Below are 23,559 nucleotides of genomic sequence, written 5' to 3'. Positions count from 1 at the left end.
TCTTCTTGCGGAGAGTGAGTCTCAATTGCTACGTCAGTAATGTGATTTGGGAGGATGAAAGCGTAAATTTCTAAAAGCATTGTTATAGAGTATAGATGAGCTCCTTGATATAGAGCCAAATAGCACTAAGTGAGAGAACACGGTTTAATATATGCCAATTCAGTGTTGAGTGCATTGAAAAGCATTCTGCCACAGTCATCAAAGAAGCGTTCCCACTGAACGATACGACAGCTTTACTTCCACCGCTGGGAGGTGGCACTCTTGGTTAATGTCCCAAATTTCGGGACATGGCAAGCATATTCGTGGTTGGTGTAACTAAAGCACATCTCTTTGTTACAACACAGCTCTAATTGCTTGATAATGCTCGCATCTCGGTTTACTGCTCCAAAATTCAGTTCAGTCGTGTTTTGTTGCATTGGGAACCAAACGCATCCGTGATGTCTATGCATGAAGCTTCAAAAACTCCAATGACAACAAAGTCACTGCACTAATCCTGTAATCTGAAACGCTGAACATGCTTCAGTAAGGGGTAGCTTTGGGCGAGTTGATTAAAACACACAAGAAGACGAGGATGGGCGCAGTGCTGAACAGTGCCCGCCCTCTTCCCCTTGTGTGTCTTCAGTAACGCGCCTGTTGTTGTAATACTGATCAATGGTTCAATGTTGAAATTGGCCTGGGTCTCCTTCAGTACTGTCTCTCGCGGTCATGGAAGAAGAAAGGCTAAACAAGGAACCGTTATATGGTAATTTCGTAGGTCTAATAATACATTATAAAAATTATGAGGCGTTACGTGCCAAAACCACTTTCTGATTATGAGGCACGCCGTAGTGGAGGACTCCGGAAATTTCGACCACCTGGGGTTCTTTAACGTGCACGTAAATCTAAGCACACGGGTGTTTTCGCCTTTCGCCCCCATCGAAATGCGGCCGCCATGGCGGGGATTCGATCCCGCGACCTCGTGCTCAGCAGCCCAACACCATAGCCACTGAGCAACCACGGCGGGTGACCTAATTATGAGATACACCGTAGTGGGGGACTCCGGAAATTTGTACCACCTGGGGTTCTTTAGCGTGCACCTAAATCTAAGTACATAGCTGTTTTCACATCTCGCTATTATATTATAAGAATGTGTAACACTCCCAAAAGATTCCTGGTGTTAACAGCGCATAACGTATGCGGGACACGAGACGAGAAAACGACACCATAAGCGCTGACTTTCAACAACGTTTATTTGAAAGAAACCCGGCTTCTTATACATTTGCCCACACGTGTCACAGACACGTAACTGCACATCATGTGAACCGCGCACGTTTTTACACTCATGATAATGATTGTACGTGCAAAAGCTCAAGTTCTTGAGTTTTTGTCGTGTTATGTTCTCTACATCACAAGGGCTGACTTTCAACGTTGTTGAAAGTCAGCGCTTGTTGTGTCGTCTTCTCGTCTCGCGTCCTGTCTACGTTTTCCGCTGTTAACACCAGGATGGAAAACCAACTAGCCCAAGCTGCTATTCTAGCCAAAAGCTTCGTAGTTCGTGATACTAGATGAAAAACGGGGAACGCACGGGGGAGGCGGGAGATGGAAATTAAAGACGATGAGCAAAACCAGAACAAGGTGAAAGCAGGAGCCAACGTTTCAACAAATGACTTGTCTTCTTCAAGGCGACATATGCTTTCCTCGCCACAGTACATATAGGTGGGGTTCTTCTAAAGGGGAAAGGGCGTAAGGTGGGTGGGTGCGGCAACGAGCGATGGTGTGTTAGCGTGTCGAATTGAGAATAAAGGAGTGCGGCGCACAAGGTCAGGGACACGGCCGTCTGTCGATCACGTGTCAACGCCTGTGTGTCAGCCGGCGTGTCAACGGCGTGCACAGCAGCCCTCTATTACCTCTTTCACTGATGGTCGTACGCGATCCTGTCTCTGAAAAACGACAATTTATAGTCGTCTCAAGTGCCATTGACTAGTTGCTTCACCGTTGACATCAGACATTTTTCTTCCTCGGCACCGCCTTAGGCTAACACTCTTATGGCCGCAACTGCTCAAACCTACCGTGCACCAAACAATACCGTAACCGTCTTCAAAACGGGAAGGCGTGGCTTCTATCATTTACAGTGCCTAGGATCTCGTGAGTTCAGGAAAAAGGAGTATACGGTGCCAGACAACGTTGAATTGTGAAGGTTGACTTCGTGACGTAGCCCTTCCGCCTTAACTTCAGGGCCCAGCCGTCCCAGGCTGCGGCGCACAATCGCGATCCAAGCTGCACGTATGAAGAAACCAGCAGGACAATAACATGGTAATCACGTAGTACTGGACCGCAATGTAAAGGGACGTAAAAGAAAATCTCCAGTTTTCCTTTTTTCCAGTAAGAAGAACGAAAGGGTGAAAGTAATTCCGGTGGCAGCACCATAAGTCTGTAGCTGACTGCGGACACTTGGACATGTGTCGGCAGGGATGTGGCTAAATGTAGACCACAAAGGAGAAAATAGAAAGAGAAGAAAAGCCAGATAGAGAACACTAGTGTTAAGAGATTGAAAGAGAACATTTACAACATTTAGAGTATTTACAGTGTTTGCAACAGCTGCGGAAAGTCACAGTATCTTCCGTGGCTACCAGCAACGATAGCATCTCCGACAGCGGCATCCCAGGTGCCAGTCAGGAGCGACATCATCCGAGGGAAAAGACGTTGCGAGTGCCCAGCAGCAACTTGAGATCAGTGCCGCTAACTTGGCAATGAAAGATTTCTTCGTGCGAGAACGTTCGCTCGTTCATTTGGCAAGACGCTATAAGTAGTTGAGAAAACGTAACCTATAGCTGACTAAGCAGATGCTATACCACGCATTCGCGCTAACAGGCCAATTCGAGGGCACACTCGAGTTTTTTCAAAAGTACGCATGCACTGATATGAGCGTAAACGCGCGGATTATGTTGTCGGCGCACTGGCTGAAATTGTAAGCAATTGCACGAAGAATAAAACGATTTTTGGATTCCCTCTAAGTTTGCATAAGTATAAAGCAGTCATTCGTGCTACTTATTCTGTCACGCTGGCATCCTAAGTAGCGCTAACACGAAAGCCGTGTGTGGTCCTTGTTATGTCTGCTCTTGTTTTCTTGACGCTACTTAGGATTCCAGTACTACATAAGTTACTGAGAACAAACAAAAATTATACACGCTTATTGAATACGCCAAGAGTGTGCTGAAATTGGCGTACTGAAATTAAAGATTATACATGCTACATACAGGTGGGAAGAGTCTGGGGAAACTCATGGGTATAAAGCCTTGCTTACGCTACAATCTGCTCTATGGCAAAGTCACGTAGAATAAGAGAGCAGAGCCTTCGAATCTTGCACTTCCTTCGCTCTATCTGTTTTCACCACATGTACGACTGTACCTCATTCCACACTAACAAGCACTTGCCTGTTTTGCCGAATCCTCAGGTGTTTAAAAATAGAGCACAATTAATAAATAAACACATATTTCCAGCATGCAAATTCCAATAGCGAAGGCAAGAAACATGTACAAAAAGTACCAGAATAAAAGTTAGTCTGGACGGCTACGTCTAAGCGAAGCTGCTGCCATATGAACAAGAATATTCATTTCTAAATTGTAAATTATTTAAGAATTTATAATTGGTTAGGGGTACATTACAAATGTCCCATCCTGGTGTGAAAGGATAAGAACTTTAAGCAAAAATGCTGTTGTCTGTCTTAGACTACTGCGCGTTTTCCGGTTACTTGCGGCAACTTCCTTTACTTAATTATCATTTTTGTAATTTTCGCAGCTATTCCCACGCCTATGATCACAACAATCCTATCGAACGACACCAGCTCCCTCTACTTGGAATGGAACATCACGTTTCTACGGCACGCGCCAGAGCTGAACCCAGAGTTCGAAGTGACAGTGAAAACAAATGGCTTCTACAGACTCGTCCACACTGTCGAGAAGGCGATCAAGATAGGGAATCTCAGCTCAGGCGCAGAGTACGAAGTTCAGGTGCTGCTTTCCCTAGAGAGGACGCCCGGAAAACGAGAGTACGGCCGCCCTGCAAGAGCCACCGTAACCACTTGGCCTCTCGGTAAGAAACGAGCAGCCATGCCTCCATAGTCTTGCTTAACATGTGCCCTTTTAATCTTCAATATCGTGCCTCTTGTGCGCCCTACAACTGTCAATTGTTGATCGCCGGCAATCATACTACTGTCCAGTTATTAGTGTGGAAACTCTGGCTTGCAGAAAATACTCTATATGAAAAGAAAAAAATATATATATCGGCGGAACCAACCTTGCCTTGACATCTTTGTAAGCCAGAGCTTGCGCATTAGAAGAGACGCGCAGCAGATTTCAGTGACGAACATGCCACACAGCCACCATGGTGGACCTTGTACAAACAGTCGTGCTTTTATTCAGCATTAAAGTGTGTTTAATCATGAGACGCAACGTGCTGAACATTCTGTAAAGGCACCACAACAACATAGTCTACGATGGAAGCTGTGCAGCGAATTTCGGGGACGAACACATCCCGTAAGTTCATTCTTCGTCGTCAGCTATGAGATGCGTGTGCTCACCTTTTATAAGCACAATGTCGCAACCCAACGCGCCTACCGTGCCAAGTGCCTCAGGCGCAGACTTTCATGACTTTGTGAATGCGAAAGCATTATATATTCGGTTCAGGACGCAGAAATTCCGGCGGCGTCCCCGTGACAACGTCTCGTGTTCACAGCCGATCAACGGGAGGCGGGCGCCACGAGCGCGCTGGGTTCCTCGAAGCCCCACCACATGATACTCACATTCGCTACGGCGGCGGCGCCGACCGTGCGGGGGACAGAAAACGGAACCAGAAAGCTCGCCTTCGCGCATAGCGTTCGCCGCAAGCGTTTCCCCGTAAAGATTACGGTTACATACGCTGCAGTTGCCGGGTAGCGGCAACTGTGTGACCGCTCTATATATAGCACCGTGCGTCGCGGCGATGCCAGTCGTTGCGGTGATTTCGGCGAGTTCTGTCATGCGCTTTGATCGACTTCTCCATTTCAATCAGTTGCTGCGCTCGGCTACTTTGGACGCCAACGCAAGTACGCTAACGAGGCCGAGGCCCCGTCATCGGAGATACTTCTCAATGCATGCTTTCGCATTCAGCCACGTAGGGATACCTAAGTGCCCGTGATTCTTCCGCCTTTTCAGTGGCGCGAGTCTGTGACCTCATGGTTAGAGGAAGGAACTTCTGTTCTGGGGGCACAGTGTTAAAATCGATCAACTAAAAATTTCATTTTATTTCTAGTGGCAAGTACTAACATCCCACGTATGTTATTAGTTGGCCATGAATGGCTTGGCACATACAAACCACAATGTGGTTAGAACAGGCAAATAATGATGTCACTTTAATACAAAAATAAGACCTTAAAATCGAGGTAGTAGGAAGCCACGGCACTGTTGCCTGAAGCGCATACTAAAGGGACTGACTAGTGGCCAGAATGTGCTGTGTGGCGTCGATGGAAATGAATTGACCATGACTTAATGCGATAGAATCCAGCACGCTGTTCGCGATTTCAGTAGGAATTATAATTTTAAATTGGTAAAGAAGGTCTCAAGAACCGGTAACTGGCGAGGCCTGGCCCCCGCCAAATCTTGGTACTTCGGATGTAGTCTATGAGATTACTACACGTAAATCGGCTGTTATTATCGGGACCTGGAAAGGATTTTGACGATTTAGTACAAACGTACTGAGTCGTTAGAGTAGGTCTTTCTGATTATCAATTGACGCATCTAAGTGCTCCGCGTAAAGCGTGTAATTTATTATAAGGTATTAAAAATCTACATCGCTGCCGATCGCAGCACACTACTGGGCAGAATTGTCAGCCGCCCCTACCCATAGGACGTAAATCATCCAACTGACGTCAGTAGGGCGAGCTATCCGATTGGCTGCCCAGGGCGCGTTATAGATAGTTTTTCCACCTTCATGGTGAACAAATGATGCTCGTAATAGTTGGAATGTTAGTTAATCTGTTTCTATAAAAAGAAAGTAACAGAAAGAGAAAGTACGAGAACAATTTCTCACTACACTTAAGCACTTCCGGAACACAGCAAGCATCGTGTGCTTGTGTTACAACGTGCTACATTTTGATGAGAGCCACGAGTCAGAGTCGGTCTCAGTCTTTTCGCGACCACTATGATTCGACTTCCTTGCGTTGTGGACTGCAAACGTAGCGACTGGCAATATGTCAAGCTGCGACATCGTGTCCCTCTGCAAGACAGCAGACGAGTAGTCTGGCTGCAGCGCATCGGACTGCCGCGATCCAATCGGCGCCAGGACTTGCGCGTTCGCGGTCGTCACTTTACACCGGAAGATTACTAACGCAATAGCGTTTCGCGAGCCCGGTATTAGGGTAAACGCAAGCGCGAGGGGATAGGGATTGGCTTTTTGACCGTACCTGCTGGCACAGAGCTCCACCACACACAGTAGCAGTAACGAAATGCTGCTGCTTCTTTGCTGCTGGTGTAAATTTTTTTCGCAGGAGTGTAATCGTTGACACGTTGTTTTTGTAAATGTTTATTATGTATTGCACTTGGTTAGAGCAATATTAGCTCTTTGTTTGGCTGGTTAAGCTCTGCGTCAACGGGTGGCTTGACCATAGACACCGATCAGGCAGCTCACGTACGTATACGCTAAAGTTCCTTCATCAGCTTGAGTTTATGCCTCGACCATTCCGTTGAAACGCTCAGCTCGCCTGTGGTTACCGGAATACCAGACACGTTCAGCGCTACGATAGAACGCTCGCAACGCACGCTGCTTCGATAGCTCTCGCTTGGAGCCGTCTGCCAAGCAGCTGGCAGAGAGTTTGGAGCCTATTGGACCCTATTGTGCAAGAAGTTTATTTCTTTTGCTGTCAAAGATAAGTTACGTTTGATGCGCAGGCCTGTTCTTCCCGATGAACAAGAAAGTATTTCACGCTCTCTCTGATCTGTGCTAGAAGTAATCAATTGAGTCTTATCAAAGAGCGGCACGCATTCATTCTCAGAGCGCTTGCAAGGTGCCGCCAAGTTTCCTGATCCCGATGGTGCATCGACAAGCTGCCTGTGCTCCATTAAACGAACGTTGATACGCCGGCCAGTTTGGCCGATGTAGCAACTTCCGCATGACAGCGGAATTCTGCACACCACATTTGTCCTGCACTCCACATAAGGGAGTCCATGTTTAATTTGGCAGGGTGGTTTACTGCGAGTGGCGCCACTGGCGTCTAATGGAGCACAAGCTGCTTCTCGGGGCACCATCGGGATCTGGGCACTTGGCAGCACATTGCAAGCGCTCTGAGAATGAATGCATGCTGCTCTTTGATAAGACTCAATTGATTACTTCTAGCACAGATCAGAGAGAGCGTGAAATACTTGAGGCCTTCCTTGTTTATTAGGAAAAACAGGCCTGCTTCAGCAAATCTGACTCATCTTTGAGAGCAAAGGAAATAAAATTCTTGCACAATAGGGTGTCATTGCGCATTCGCTTTAGGAATTGATCATGTAGCACGCGTCTTTTTGCCTCTAGATTTGTGTCCTCATATATTTGTGTCATATATTTGTGCCCTATTTGTGTATATGAAGCCAGTTGATGTCTAGCGTTCGGTGTGTCTTTTTCATGTTCCTGTCCGAGTCCTTTTTTACGCGTTAGTGCAATGTCCCCTTATACGAATAGCCACCAACTAGACCAGCTTTCTGCCTTAAATAGGTAAACGAGATAGGCTTGTTTTTATGGAAGAGCACTGATCCATGTTATACACAAATCACTAAAATGGCTCTAAATATGATATCATCTTCTTACCGTTAGTGCATTAAGCTTAAGGATGTTTGTATGTTTTACGCGATAATGATTTATAATGAGGCACGTTATTGCGTTACTGTGAAATGAAATTTTCGATGTTCGTTTTTACAGGAAGTAGTTGGCAGTGTATGCTCCAGTTTATCAACGGAGTAGTTTTCACTGTATTCCTACTGTTTTTAGTTCTGTCTACATGGTGACTGCGGACTGCTCGTATATGTGGTTCTGTTTCTTTTGTGGTCGAACAGTCCCTCTGGCTCCAACGTTGTCAACAAGAGGATTCCAGTCCACACCAGACATAGCGGCTGTGTCATGGAGATTTCTCAACAGCACCGTTACGCATGTAGAGGTTGGTTGCTCGTATTGCTGCACTATGTTAGGTGGCTTTCTCTACTTGGTTTGGATTTGCAGGCCATATGTCACAAACCATGTCACCTCAGACGTCAATATACAGGCTTTTTTTTCTTCCATTTTCTACCCGCCGCGGTTACTTAGTGGCTATGGTGTTGGACTCCTAAGCGCGAGGTCACGGTATCAAATTTCGGCTATGGCGGCCGCATTTTGGTGTGAGCGATATGCCTAACCACCTGTGCACTTAGGTTTAGGTGCACGTTAAAGAACCCAGGTGGCCCAAATTTCCGGAGTCCCCATTTTTGTGGCACGTAAAGCCGCATAATTTAATTATTTTAAATTTCTTATTTGCTCTCTTATAGTGGAAGCAGGAGCAAATTTATCAGAAAATTTATTGTGTGACTATAATCCGGCAATCACTTCCTTTATTTAAATAAAAGAAGAGACTGCATCACTTTTTTCATGAGATGAAGTACAGCACTTCATATTAGACAGATCTTGAAGCGCACCAGCACACACACGCACAAAGGGATTGGAAAGTCAGATAGGACAGCGCTTCACTCACAACTGAAACATTTTTTTATCGGAACCAGAGACGTTATAAGTAAATAAACAATCTTGCACGCACGCGCAGCAATGCCTAAAACAAGAGGTCATATCATAAGACACCCGGTACAGTACGTTATCACAACACACACAAAAAAAGCACCAGGAAAATGTGAATTATCAAGGTAGTAGAACTCCATATTCTCTAAAATGATTGTGGCTTGACTGACGCACGCTTTTCAGTGTTTATTAAAGTGATTGGAATATACGAACTGGGGAGTCAGTTAATCACGATGCCCAGAAATAATTTTTGTTTTCTCTGAAAGTCGGATAACAAAAATATTTCTTTAAATGGTTAGCAAGATGTGAAGTTCCTGAGGCTTTTAAGAATGCGGGATATTCCCTGATGCGATCGGTGACGCATCTTCCGGAGATTGTCCCACACACCCTTGACCGCAAGAACTGTGTGTGCTCGTGTGCTTCACGATCTGTTCATTATGAACTTCAACCAAGTATCCCGTCTCGCCATCTCATTGGAGTTGGTTGGATGATGATGTAGCCACTCGGGGTTTTGGCCTCAATGTTGCCCAGTCGCACATGGCAAGAGCGAGCAAATGCGTGTTCAGCGGAAACGTCCCAAGCCAATCTCCCGTTAGCTCATAGCGAACTGTTGACCCCAATATATAAAACAATCAGCGCAGTGTCAATTTACCTACTGTGTACAAGTCTAGGCCAGTGTAGGAACAAAGAATGTCTTAGCCTCTCCTCAATTTAACGAAGGACAAATTGCAAGACACGCTAAAAGCGATAGAATTCTTCGTGCCATTATTCTCTGGGGGTTAGCGTGCTGAATTACCTGGTCTTAATAACTTGGGGGTCTTTGAAAATACAGCTGCTTCAAAACCGTCATTTGTTCACATGTGTGTTTTGCTTGCGCACACGCGTGCTTGAATCGAGTTCAAAATACGGATTTTCCCGTGCGCTTTAACTCATGTTATGTAAATATGGGCGCGCCTTGTAGGTGCAGCCAATCAGTCCACGGTTCACGTCTCTTAATGACGGCGTTATCGCTGTGCTCTTGTCCTTACCTTCTTCCTCAGGTTGCAACGAACTACAGCAACTGGGTGAATTGCGAAAACTCGACCGAATGCGACGAGGTCGTGTTGCACGGCTGGAACTCCTCCTTCAAAGCGGGATACGTCAGGATCTCAAATCTTAGACCACACACGACATACTCACTATCGGTGAGAGGCTGCAACAACCTAGGATGTGGGGACGCCAACACAGTGGTCATCACAACCGACATGTCAGGTATTTTTGCTGCTAAATGCAAAAGTAAATATTGGCCTTTTTGCTCATTTTCTAGATCAAGCGAAGGTGCCAGGAACTGCCTACACAACACTTATTTACGGCTCTTCAGTCGGTCTCTCTTGGTGTGCTCACTGTGCGTGGCTATCGAGGCTCACAGAAGTCTGGAGTTTTCATACGTGGTATCGCCGTTTATCGTCACTCATTATCACATGTTTCCGCTATCCGTGGCATTGGAAATGAGGATGGTGACGAAGAAAATAATGACGAAACTGTCGTGCCTCTATACTCAACTTTCTTTGTACGCGGCTAAGCCGATGCATTTACCTTGAGGCAATATGGGGGAACTTCATGGTGAAACAAAAGCTGAAGCTGGAATGCATTAAAAATACTCTATAGGGCCTTTCAGTTCGAACCTCTGACACGCGGTATAGCAGCAATAGAAAAGCAGCAACCTGGTGCCGTCAACTAGGATATACTGCAACACCAAGTTTAAACATATATTCTGCCCACAGCGTTGATCGTCACGTCTTGTCTCCGCTACGCGTTTTGCAGAGCCGAGTGAGCCTACTCGCCTGACAGTGAATGCAACAGAAGATGGTTCTTCCGCTCACCTCGAGTGGAAGGCGCCAGACGAGCCAAGGGGTCCGCTGACGGGCTACGTGGTCTCCTGGCAGTGCGACCAGGACCATCTCATGGCTGCGACCACTGAGCAATCCTTTTTTGCCATCCCTGGTACGCAATTCTCTCTTCTTTTTTTCCGCCTGATAATTGCGTGATGAGTTCATTGTTGCCGGGCACTTATCCATTCAAGATTGTCTCTAAATAATTTTCTAAAAACGTTCCCTTCGTGTCCTCTCGTATTGCACGAGCATAAAGCTAATTTGAAGTAACTGATTGCGCCAATAAATTGTTCCTGCGTAGTCAGTGCCTTGTACATATAGTTCATATTGTCAAGTGCGCGTATTGTAAAGCAATACAGACTAGAACACGACGAGAGATTCAAGGCAAGTGCCAGCTCACTACAGAAATGTTTTTTTTCCCCCTTAAATGCCACAATATGCGCAGGGCACCCCTGAGGTACATTTGTGTGTACATATGCATCATAATATTGTTCATGTTAAGTCTGCTGCACCAAGAAGGCCTCTCCCAGTGATCCCGTCACCTGTCCTGCACCAGCAGCCGCCATCCTAAGCCTATAGAATTTCATGATATAATTACTAGGGGCAACCTTCTGCCATCTCGGTGGCGCTTCTCATCATCGTGCCCATTATGTAACTCTAAAAGGCCATCGGTTGTCTGTTCTATGCGTTACATGAGCTGTTTTATCCCACTTATTGCTATTTATCTTAATTAGAATATCACATTCTTACGTTTTCTTCGGGCAGATATGTAGAAAAGCGCTTACGTTTTCCAAATAAAAACTTGAAGTGACTTGGGCTCTGTTAGAACTGTTACAGCTTATTGTGGTGCTTCAAGATATACCCATAATGGACTTCAAACCAAATATATCCGTGGCCTTTCTGGTGCGGAATAATATTTACCGAAGGAAGGTTTTAGTTTACGAATCATGCCTACCTGTAGCGCGAATAGAGTTTATATCTGGCATCTGATAGTAAACTTCGAATAAATCGTATTTCCCGGAGGTGAGAACACAAATCAGGAAGCAGTCATAATACCCGCCCTTCGGCCCGTAATACCACACAAACAACAATTTTCGGCCACTTACTCTTTACCGCCGTCTCCTTGAAATGTATTAGAAGGAAGATAAGAAATTATCCGCATTTACGTTCAATAAAAGATCTGTTGTCGGTTTAGCCTTGTTTGCGTGTCCAAGCCTCCCTGTCATCCTAATTGTGGAGTATATGACGCATCAGTGACTGCTGTGCACGTCTGGGTGTAACACACCAGTTTGTTTTGACCTCGGTGCAAGAAACAATGGGTGTCGGAGTTGCTGTCTGTACCATACAAGAACAGCAAGCAGTGACTTATTTGCTGTGGTTAGAAGGTGACTCTGGTATCGTACACAAAGGCGGACGAGTTGTAAGCAAAGAAGCCATATCCAATGAACCACTGTGTGGCGGGCTTTTTCTTTGTCTTTAGCGCTGGCCAGTAACAGACGAGGGCAACACCAGTGAAGGTGTTCGAAAGACATTCAATTATCTGTTGTTCCCTCAGTCCTTCGGCGCAGAGGCTTCGGACCTGACTTCTGCAAGAAGCTACATCACATTTATCTGAGAAACGCTTTGCCAACTGTTCACCAATTTGCAATTTCCAGACTATTTGCAGACTCGAGGCTGCCCTACACCCCACAGAAACCTATTCATGAAGTGCACACAAGAAGTGGAGTTGCCATTTTAAGCAAGACCGTCAAATCTAAACCTACGAGGGACGCCTGAATTCTTACAGCAATGAGTGGTTAGACAGCAGTGAACCCTAGCACGGACAGGACAACGCAGCGAACAGAATTCTTTAGAACAACATGGCCGGGCAGCTCTTGCCTCACGCTCATATTCAACAGACTGATTAGCTTTGTCGCTAGAGCATGAATGTGAATCTGTTTTCATTTTCGTTCTTGTAATTTGAATGTTTTCGTCTGTCTACAAACGTATTACGGTTTACAGGAGACCGAAACACCGAACCTCAATGGCAACCAAAGCACCGGTAGGGCTATCTGGTGACGCTTTCTACAAGTATAGCGCCATAGAAACGTATTTGTATTTCGCCGATTTCTTGACAGACTGAAAAAAAAGACAAAAAATGCAATCCATTACACCCATAGCATTGTTGGCGCCACCTTTGCCTCATAAGGCAGGGTGGGTTCACTTGTAGTGCTCTGAACTTTAGTTGACGTCGGCGTCACAGCATGGAGCCACCAATGCTGCTATACGCGTCTTTTTCTGGTCTTTCGGGATTCCGTGAACGGAAATGAATGTACTGGAACTGCTTAATATAGAGCATGCCCAGGTTATAGCATCACGTACACTCTTAAGCAAAATTACACCCTTTGGGTCGTAACTTGCCACACAACAATAAGCGTCATCTGTATGGTCCGCATTTCCTTTCTCTAACGCTGCGAGCCCGGTACTTCCAAGTCACGAACGGCATGCGCATTATCAGCACGACAGAGCATTCTCGACAGAAAATTAGCGAGCGCAGCGTTTTCAAGAAAGGAAACGCAAGCAAGACAGATTACGATTATTGTTGTGTGGCAAGATACGACCCAAAGGGTTTACATTTGTTTAAGAGTTTAGCTGATCCTAAGCCATGAAACCATGTTTCACCCTTTCTTGTCCGTAACGTCTGCTTTCCCGTCTTTCTCGCTTTAATACTTGAAGTTCTGTGCATCGTAATCCCATCAATTCTTAGCACCAAATATGTGAGCAAGATGACGAAGCAAGAAATAATAACTACGCGTTGCCAAATTGAACACTGTTGCAATGCCCACAACTATTGGCATGAAAGTAGTGCCCGAGATCAACTTTGACTATCGCTTCACTCTGTAGGTCTTCCTGCCGGCGCCCAGGAGTGCAGCTTCTCAGTGTCCGCTTTCAACGTGGCGACTGACGAGCGGCAACTGCGCGGGAAATCTGCCACTCTGATGATGCCTTGGCCACCCCAGAATTGATCGGATCACTGTGGCTACTATCGCGTCTTACGTGAGGCACGCTCTGAACCTAGGCTAAAGTGTAGTCATGACAATCACGATTCAAATAGACAAACGCAAAAAGAAAGAAATGCAATGTTGTTGCTTTGTTGTGATTTATGCATTTATGTTGACGTCACTAAGCTTACTATTGCTCTAGTACTCGTATTGTATTCTTTTTTCCTTTTGCCTTCCATCCCCCTACGTTTCGCTTAGTTTTCTTCAACAACGTTGCCTTGTATGAGCAACCAATGATCAGGAAACTATGCACAGTCTTAGCTGAGCCTTCCAGGCATAAGCTGTCTGCAGAAGTCACACAAGAGCAAATTAGGATGATGATGATGATGATGATGATGATGATGACTTATTGAAGGACAACTTGAGTTTCTAGAATTGGCTCGTTAATCTAAGGTATGACAAGCGTGTTTGACCCACTACTCAACGGTAGCCAAAATGAAAGCGAATCATAGATAGGGTATCCTAACACGTGGTTCTCCAAGCTCAGACTCGTGGGCCACATTTTGCCCGCGGCGGGTTTCCGCGTACAACCCGCCACTTAGCGCCGCCCCTTTTCACGACCGGCAGGCCGCGACTCTTCCTCGCAGCTGAGTCGGTGGCCCTTGGAGTTAGTGCGCAGCCGCGAGCGGCTTTAAGAATGGCTCGCTATCGCTCACATTGGCAAGCTGCGATGTACGAGCTGCGATGTACGCGCTACTTACGCGACAAAAGAGGGAACCTGTTAACAAACGGAGAAAGAGCGAAGCAGTGAATTTTTAAAGCGGTCGCGTGATTATTTCCAACACAATATGCTAAAGAAGTTAGTTTTCCACCAAATTCTGTGGCGTGTAGGTTAAGACAGATGCCACTTCCACAGTGTCTTCTCCCCGCCCACTGAACCCCGTTTCCAAACTTCACCGTCCTGCTGTTCCTACGTTAACATTTCTCATCAACGTGTACTTAACATGCTCCTCCGATTACAAGTAAAATCATCTGTTGGTCCAGATTGCATTCTCAACACATTCCTTCGGCGTCATACGGAACCTTTAAGTAAATTTCTTGTAGCAATTTTTCAAGCCTCTGCATTTCGCGGTACTTCCGTACAATTGGAAAGTAGCACGTGTTGTTCCTATATGAAAAAAAGGTGACCCACGTTTAGTCTTGAATTATCGTCAGACTTCTATATTATCATATTGTCAAATAATTGAGCACATTGTTGCTCAAACATTTTATCTTCTTTCCCACATGGCTTCAGGAAGGGGCTCTGGACAGTCACCCAATTAAGCCCAGTCATTCACTCGTTTGCTTCGGTCTTTAACAAGGCTGGCCAAGCAGATGTGATATTTTTGGATTTTCAAAAAGCTTTTGATGTAGTTCCTCATGACAAATAATTTGTAAATTAGAATTCCTTGGTCTTCCTGGCTTTATCCTCTACTGGCTTTCTGCTTACTTAACGCGTCGAAAACAGTACGTAGTGATTGATGGGCAGCAATCCGATTGTCTTTCAGTAACCTCTGGCATGCCTCAAGGCAGCGTGCTTGGCCCACTACTATTTTTTATTTATTCTAATGAGATTTTGATGTAATAGAGGTCCTTGTCAATATTCGTCTGTTCACAGACGACTATCATATTTAACGATATTAATACAGGTAATGAGCAACTATCTCTTCATTTAGCTTTAAACAACATTCTTGAGTGGCGAACAAGTGGGGAATAAAACTTAACTCCGATAAATCTGTGCTTCTACGTATAACAAGCAAAAAAACTACCCCTGAAGTTTTCTTGTTCTATTGGCCAAGACCGCTTGGCCGAAGTAAACGAGTACAAGTATCTTGGAATTATAATTACTAACAACCTAAACTGGAATAGCCACATTGCTGCTACCGCCTGTCCTGCTTTTAGAAAGCTGTGTCTACTTCACCATAAGCTAAACACGCATACCATGAAGTAAAATTATTAGCCTATACCACTTTTATTCGACGCAAATTGGAATATTCGTGCGTTATTTGGGAGCTGTTTACGAAAATCAACATTAACGCCCTTGAAAGGATACAAAGAAGAGCCATTCGTTTTATTTTTGCGAAATACGGCCGAGAAGAGTCTATAACTGAATTACTGCGGACAAATGGTTTGCATACCCTTCAAACGATCAGAAAAATAATACGCCTCAAGTTCCTTTACTCCTTCATAAACCGTCAATTTTCTTTAGATCCTAGTCCATAAATAATTCTTTCTGCATCCAGGAAAACCCGTCATTCCCACCCCCTCGCTCTGTCCCCTTACGTTGCCAGGACAAACCTATTTAAATGTTCTTTCTTTCTTCGACCTATAGAAGAATGGAACCTCATCTCTCTCCATCATCTCAACCTCCCTTAATAAATTCGAACTCATGTTATTAGTATTCCCTCAGTAACATTGCTGTTTTGTGCTGTTTTGTGTTTCCTTTCCTATGTTTTATATTTTGCAATTCTGCCTCTTGTACGCGTATTTTTTGTGTTACCTTGCTTTCCTGCTTGGCCCACACGGCCTGCAGTATGATGTAAATAAAGAAATAAAATAATCTCACCTGTTGGTTGACAGAGAAAATGAAATATCTTACCCACTATGTACTCCCTGTCAATAGATTACCCACCTGTGCGTGTTTATGGTTGACGGCTAATTTAATCTAGCTCGAGGAGTGGCTTCTGCGCATGGCATCTATGGAACCTTGACTGCAAGGCATCTTCAATGAGCTACAAAAATCTCCTCGAATATTGGAAACCTGCAGTGAAAGAAACTGAAATATATGACAGTCGACAGTCGTATGTTAGCTGAAGACCTCAGGGCTGCTTCAGTTGTGAACGTGGCTACGCAATGAGTGAGAAAAACGAGGGTGTCCTTAAGTAACTTCTCCTAAGTTCGCGTGTTCCGTTACACTGGTGGTTAAAGTGAAGTTCCGCATACACTGCCGCTCTCGCGAGGGTCGTTGGCTGACACTTTCAGAACAACGCATTCTAAAACAAAAACAAAAATTATATACATAGTGAAAGGGTGAAAGCCGCTGTCCTAGTTCAATTGGTAGAGCATCACACGCGTAATGCGCAAGGCTAGGACAAGTTGCCTTTTCGTCTACATCGCCCTTCCTTCCTTATTATTTCTGCGCTTAATTAAAAAAAAACACTTCATTGTCTGTTGGCTTCAGTTGGTTGAGCTAACAACAAGAGGGAGTATAATTGTCGAGAATTCCAGTACCCGCGATGTTAGCGCGTTTTTTTCCAGCTTCATTTGCAACATGTTGTTCGCATCAAGGGACCTTCTTGCCTACAAATACTGGAAACCAGGATTTGGCCACACATCTGCAGAGGCCTGAAATCTAGTAATTGAAAAATTGCAGTAATTTACTCGTACTTATGTTTCTCTTTTCAGTACGACATACATGTCTGAATAACTAGTTTCCAAAATAAGTGCAACAACTTTCAATACAGAGCTAACAACCTGTGATGAATATTTCCAATTGCTTTTAAAATAAGGGGTATTTTCAAGCTTGCAGCGAGAGTTCAACGATCTAGTAAAATTGAAACATCAGCTTTACAGTTGTAATTAGCGCGGCTGTTCTTTTCCACCCGTAAATGAATGCATATAATTGCAGCTAGATTATAATGATATACGTGTTTTCAATTGCCCTGCTCAATTTTCTGCTTATCTTCGTGTTCCAGGACTGAATTTATAAGTATATACTGTATGCTTTCGTGAACATGAGCACATGTCTTCTACTTGTAGCTACCTTTGTTATTACATATTATTGTGTGTGTCTTCTGAAAACTCTATATTAGTGACTTACTCCTCATCAGTCTCTGGACCCTGTAAACTTTGTAACGTTGCCTTTAGAACAAAAAGTTTTGGAGACATCTTTTGTAGACTAAACTAATTTTTTTTAAACCATTGTAAACGGAGTCAAATTTGTTCTGGAGGTGCTCAACCATGATTATCTCCATTCTGGAATTAACCTGATATACTTGTTCGTAATAGCATGCGTTGCACAGCTCCAGCCTTACATAAAACATTCGCAAAAGGGCTGTTACAATGGCGAACTTATGCGTGGTGCCAGAGGAGCAATTACGGACATATAACCGAGTTTCTTGCGCATCGTTCGCTACTTGTTTTTCTTCCTATCTTATAGTTCAGCTTGCGCGTTTTCTTCTGTTCACCCCTTCCGCATCGCCGTGCATTCTTGGTGATTCTAAACTCACAAGCAATTTATGGCTTTTTGTCGAACATCGGAACATGTTCAAGTATTCGACGTCTTCCCGCGCGCATTGCTTCTGTAGTAAACTGTGATCATTTCAAGAAATATTTAGTTAATATAGTATAACGCAGACACTAATACTGTATACCACTTTAACTGCTTGGTTTTATTTGTTATCTTGTGAATTAGCTGTCTGTGCACGCTGTTAAACTAACATTGTATACTATACGTTGCCTTTGTTTGGTTCTTAGGTTATTATAGGTTATAGATTATTACTCCTTTGTTTGTTTCTTTTTGTGTGCCGATTTACCACATCCCTCTTTAATGCCTCTTGCCCTGAGGGCATACTAAATAAATGGTGTGATGTCACCGTCAACCCCCATTTTAATCACTGTTCCCTTTTGCCTTGTCACAGTCGGATTACCCATAGGAGCACAGTCAACTGCGTTCAGCCGCTTTTATTGCTTGCATTCGGAAACAGTTCTTTTTTTTCTGGTGTGCTTTTTTCCGCTTCTCCACGTCGGTGGTCTTTTTCTTAGTTATAGGCTCTGGGAACGATTGAACTAATAATTGTTTTCCAAGCCCCTCCAAATGATTGAACTATGTCGTTTTTTCTTATTGCGTGTTGGTTCGAAAAGCGAAAATAATGGGCGCGAAGGACGAAGCAAACGAATAGTAATAAAAGTTTGCAAATTTTCCTGTGAAAAAAATTGCTTGCTGCTTGTGTCTTTCTAATTACCTCACAGTATTACGTAAATAAATTAAAATATGTTACAAGCGTATTTAGCACAAGAAGTTCTAAGCACTGCGAGAGTGGCAATTATGACACTACGAGGTGCATTGTACTTGTATGTTCACCTTTAATCAGTCTGATTCTGCGGCTCAATTTGTATGTCTTCCTCCGGGGTGGCATAGTTGCTTTGGCATTTCACTGCTAAGCTTGAGTGCGCGACATTAAATCTCTGCGGGGGCCGTCGTATTTAGATGGGGGCGAAATTCAAGAACGCCCGTGTACAGTGAATTGGGTGCACGTTCAAGAACCCCAGGTAGTCAGTATTATTCCGGGTCCCCAACTACGGCGTGCCTCATAATCATATGCTGGTTTTGACACGTACAAGTCCGGACTTAATTTTTTTATTTATATATCCAGACATACTTTGTGAGCCTCAGAAACAAATAAGCCCTGTGTGACGTTAAGAAATGGAAGCCAAATTTATAGCGGTCTTTCATATCGAGCAGTTTGATTGCAAATGTTATTTGCCTGTTCATAATCCGCCTAGCTTAAGGCTTTACTTGCATATGCATCACGACACTGAATCAATGGTCTGCGAATCTGAATTCAGTGACACTTCTCGTCCTCCCGGGATACCGAGAAAACAAGCGTGTAATGCTCGCATCACGCCCTACTTAACACAACACAATTTATTCTTTGCAAGCACATCAGACACACAGTGCGCTGAATTTCCACAAGATATGAAGTCGGTGCCTCCTTCAGCTCACTGGATACCCCGGGGAAGCCTATACTATTTGCCTGGTATTAGGCAGGAAAAAAATAAAGATAACCGGTAATTACGAGAAGAGCTCGTAATTAATCCACAAGCTCGCGTCGGAGGACCGGAGTAGAAATCATTCCGTCCGCGTCACAAGATTGACGTCCCCATCGTCTTGCTTCTGTCGTCACACACTCGCGCCATACACATAGCTGTTCGTCTCACACAAACACGTTAGTCCACCTCGTAACACTTTGTCTAATCCCAAACTATGATGGGTAGCCTGATATTAGGGAAATGCTCCGCATAACATTGATTCCTAGAGTGCGTGAGATCTGGTTTATTCAACATTCTGATGCAGCTAATTCATTGCTGCGTCTTTGGCATCAAGGCGCGGATATATTACAGTTGCGGGGACGGGCTACAGTCTAATGCCCGGCGCATTCAGGGTGACTGGCGGCTGGCGTGGGAGTAGAGCATGTCCTACCTCTAGCCAAATTCACTAGACCGGAGGTGCATCGTGCGCTAGCTTTGCTAGTCAGCGGCATGATGACCTACCGTCCGGTTTCACTGCAGCGAACTTGCTGAGTTTGCGCCTTCACCAGACAGAAAAGCGCTAGTTCGCTGCGCACTTAAGCGCATGCGCTGCGACAGTAGCTGATCGCCTCGTTGCTACGATCCAGGTTCAACGCGCCGCACTATACTGGGGGCAAACTTTCACTGATCCGGGCATCACCGGCGTGACGCTTCGGATTTCGCCGGCCGCTGCCTGGCACTTTGGATACGCCTGGCCATATCTGCACCTTCGTGGAACCATGCATGCGTGCAAGTACTTTTGCACGTGCAACGTGGCGTGATGTACCTGCCGAATGTCTCAAAGAGGAGAGCAAGAGATGAAAAGACAGACCGGTTACCCAGGCTGTGCACAAACCAGCTGACTATAACGCTGAGCCGAAATAAGGGGGTCAAGTGAATTAAGGCTCGCAGAAAGACACACGAGCAAAAATGAAAACGCACGCACACACACGATAATTATAATAAAAGAACGTTACATATGTGCGATGTAGCGCACATCACTTCCAAGGTTTGTATATCAGTGCACTTGTCCTAAAAAGCGCAACAATGCGTTCAACGCTAAAGTTCTGAGAATGGGTCCCGAGCAACATCCGATGATACAAGCAAACGTGAACGTTTTCTGTAGGTAATGAGATAGTCTCTTCCTCACTGCGCATGCTCCGTACGCTATTGGATTTCGGTGGCTCGCAGATGGCTTATGTTACCGCACGTTACTCAGCGATCTTAATAGTTGGGTGTGCTAAATAATAGCCTTGACAAATATGGCTGCACCAGTTGCACCCGCCGCATGCTTCAGCCAAATGCGAATTGACATTTGGTGAGCATTTGCTATATTTATCATTCTGATCGTTTACAACTAGGTATAGCTTCTCAGCACAATGCGTTTTAGAGAGCCTTCATGCAGGCGCGTAAAGATTCATTAATTCATTTTCGTCTGCATTCAGGTCAGCTCTGGTTTGCTAAGACAGTAATTTGTTACCAATTCTAGAACTTACCGAAGCGTTAGTGTTAAGTCGCACAAAACCTAATTAAAGCCTCTTTTCTTTCGTGAAACGCATTTCCTTTGCTGATGCCGTACTTGCGCCTCGACGATTGCCAGGTACACGTGACATCAAGTTCGCGCAGAGAATGGGCAAGCAGTTAGGGGAAGTGATCGCGGAGTGCCAATTTAGTGAAGTGAAGAGACTCTCCTGGGGGAAAATAATTTTTGAAGATACTTTCGCGGTTTCCTTGCGGCATGGGAGTCCAAGAAATCCTCTGCTAAGGGCACCTCAGTAACGAAACTTTCTCAACTGACGTCGAGCGGCATCACCGTAATGAAGGTTTCTATTCTGAAGTAAGAAACGTTTCCTAACATATGAGACAATGAAGTCGCAAAATGTTTACTAGTCTTACTCCGAAGTCACTGAAAGAGTAAATTTAAATGATACGATGGTTTTTAAAGCACTATAAGCTGACATGGTGTGATGCATCTACCGAAACGTTGCATGTTCGTCTAGTGCCCGTGCTGGTGAGGAAGAGGGTATTTACAACAGGGTGCAGAAAACCTTTGCTTTCTGATGTATTGAAAAATATTCCATGTTGAAAACAGAAGTCCTACATCTACGTTCAGAATTTAGGGTTACAAATCCGGCATGGTTCACGCGAGTTCCTTCGGGAGGAGTGATACCGAAGGCACACTCACGCACGTATCGCTTTTCTTGTCGATGCAAAAGGCCTTATGTATCTCACGTGCGGGCCATCTTGCGCATCTTGCACGGGGATGATGGCAACCATTTAGTTGGGCGGTTTTCACATTATCGATCGTCACAATCTTTCTGACAATGTATTCCTACTATATGTTCTCCACTCCCTCCTGCCTATTCTAGTCCTTGTATATATTGCTGTGTCAGAGCTTCGTCTGTCTCAGTCACGTCCCGTTGTCCAGCGCTGTTACTCGTTTTCTTCGGACATGTTCCAACCAGCCCAATTTAGCACCTTATTGATGGTGAGGTTTAGAAGGCAGCCGGTGAACAACAAGACAGATCAACTGTGTAAATTTAACCAAGCCTGTTATTTACCCACTGCATTTTAATCCTCCTAATAAAATTTATTGCAATACGTTTTGGTCATTTACCTGCAATTTACTGCTACGCTTGCGAATGTCCACCACTCGAGCATACTTAGTGAAACGTCGACACCCACAGCTATAAAATGTATTCTCATGGCTTTCACGAACAATGAAAACACGTTTATTTTGCGAGCATAGTATGAAGTTCGGCTTGTGTCAGCGCAATTTGCCGCCGCCTATTTCTTGCGCTAGTACCAACCACCCTTACTTCTTTATGCTCTAAGAAATGACCCGCCGTACAGCCATGTTTGTCTACCTTTCTGTAGCTCTTCAATAATGAAGTACATTCTAGAAAGTTGTTTTAGAGCGCAGCTGCTAGGTGCCCCTTCCTGCTTTGAGCGTCGGCGTCCCTCGGTGTAAGCGAGCGAACGAGCACAGGGAAGGATGAAAGAGTGAACGCGGAGCGCGGCGGGGGATGAAAAACGACGATAGCGAAGAGCGCTCGAGGACGACGCAGCGGAACCACGAGGCGGAAAACGGTTGAGGAGGATTAGGCGAAAGGGCATGAGAAGAAAAGCGTAGTGCCGCGCAAGACGTGTTCAGCGGCGACGACCGCTACGGGATGGCGCCAGAGTAGCACGCCTCGTCTGTTCACCGATGACGCCATGAATAAGACGTGCGGCGAGCGCGTCCACTGATACCATATATGGAAACGAAGCGCTGAATGAGCGGAGGTCTGTCTGCGGTGGCTGCTGTCAGTCGCACCCACACGTCATCCAGGCACTACCTCTCGTGATCTCCCGAGTACGGAGGTAGTCGCGCCATACTTCGCTCCGTTTGCAACGTGGCACACGAGGCAGATTGTCCTCGCCAGCCAATATATTGCGAAATGAAAACACATACATAGCTGCACTCAAATTTTGAGTTAGGGAGTATCGTAATCGTTTTTTAAGACACGTCAGCAACTTCGAATTCGCTATCGTACTGTCAGGTCAATAAGAATGTGGCTTCTCACTATAAAAAAAACCGGCCTCGGCGGCCACATTTCCTTGGCGGCTTCATTCGAAAACGGCGGTGTACCATGCATTGGTTGCCTGTTAAAGTACCTCAAGTTGTCAGAATTATTTCCCACTAGAATGTGCTTCATAATCATATTTTGGTTTTGGTACCTAAAAGCCTAGAAGTCAATTCTTTAACTATCAATAGACCTTTTACACGAAGCGTTTAGTGTACCGCACGCCACAAACGCGTTGCACTTCTGAACTGGGAGCAAGCGAGCAAGCCTTTGGCGGCCACTCCGGTAACGTTCCGCTGAGAGGTCCTGAATCACTTAGTACAACGGTACTATTTATTTAAAATGTTGAAGAGCATAGGGAAGATGTGCACTGTAATGTCAAAAACTGCGTCAGAGGCTTTAAAGTAGGAGATTAGACTTCGTGCGAGCTTCATATGCCCCAGCTGCAATTGTCGGCAATGAGCGCCACGCTAAGAACACCTGAAGCAACAATACAGCGCTACCGCCACCGCTCCTGGCACAAAATATCACGGATTGTAGAACTTCAATAAGCATGTT

At 45.0% G+C, this 23,559-nt stretch overlaps 1 protein-coding gene across 1 annotated transcript in view; it reads left to right on the top strand.

Moving 5' to 3' along the window:
- LOC126547715 (uncharacterized) overlaps window positions 1–18,563 on the top strand; it is a 71,905-nt gene extending 53,342 nt beyond the window's left edge. Inside the window, exons 8-12 of the mRNA XM_050195674.3 lie at window positions 3,778–4,071; window positions 8,046–8,146; window positions 9,795–10,005; window positions 10,558–10,737; window positions 13,509–18,563. Coding sequence (XP_050051631.2) covers window positions 3,778–4,071; window positions 8,046–8,146; window positions 9,795–10,005; window positions 10,558–10,737; window positions 13,509–13,630 — 908 coding nt within the window. The 3' untranslated portion in view covers window positions 13,631–18,563. The remainder of the gene's footprint in view (window positions 1–3,777; window positions 4,072–8,045; window positions 8,147–9,794; window positions 10,006–10,557; window positions 10,738–13,508) is intronic.
- Window positions 18,564–23,559: the final 4,996 nt, after the last annotated feature.

This window comes from Dermacentor andersoni, chromosome 1, assembly GCF_023375885.2.
Source record: "Dermacentor andersoni chromosome 1, qqDerAnde1_hic_scaffold, whole genome shotgun sequence".
NCBI lineage: Eukaryota > Metazoa > Arthropoda > Arachnida > Ixodida > Ixodidae > Dermacentor > Dermacentor andersoni.
Note: the sequence above shows the minus strand (reverse complement) of the source record. Positions and strands in the feature narration are given on the sequence as shown.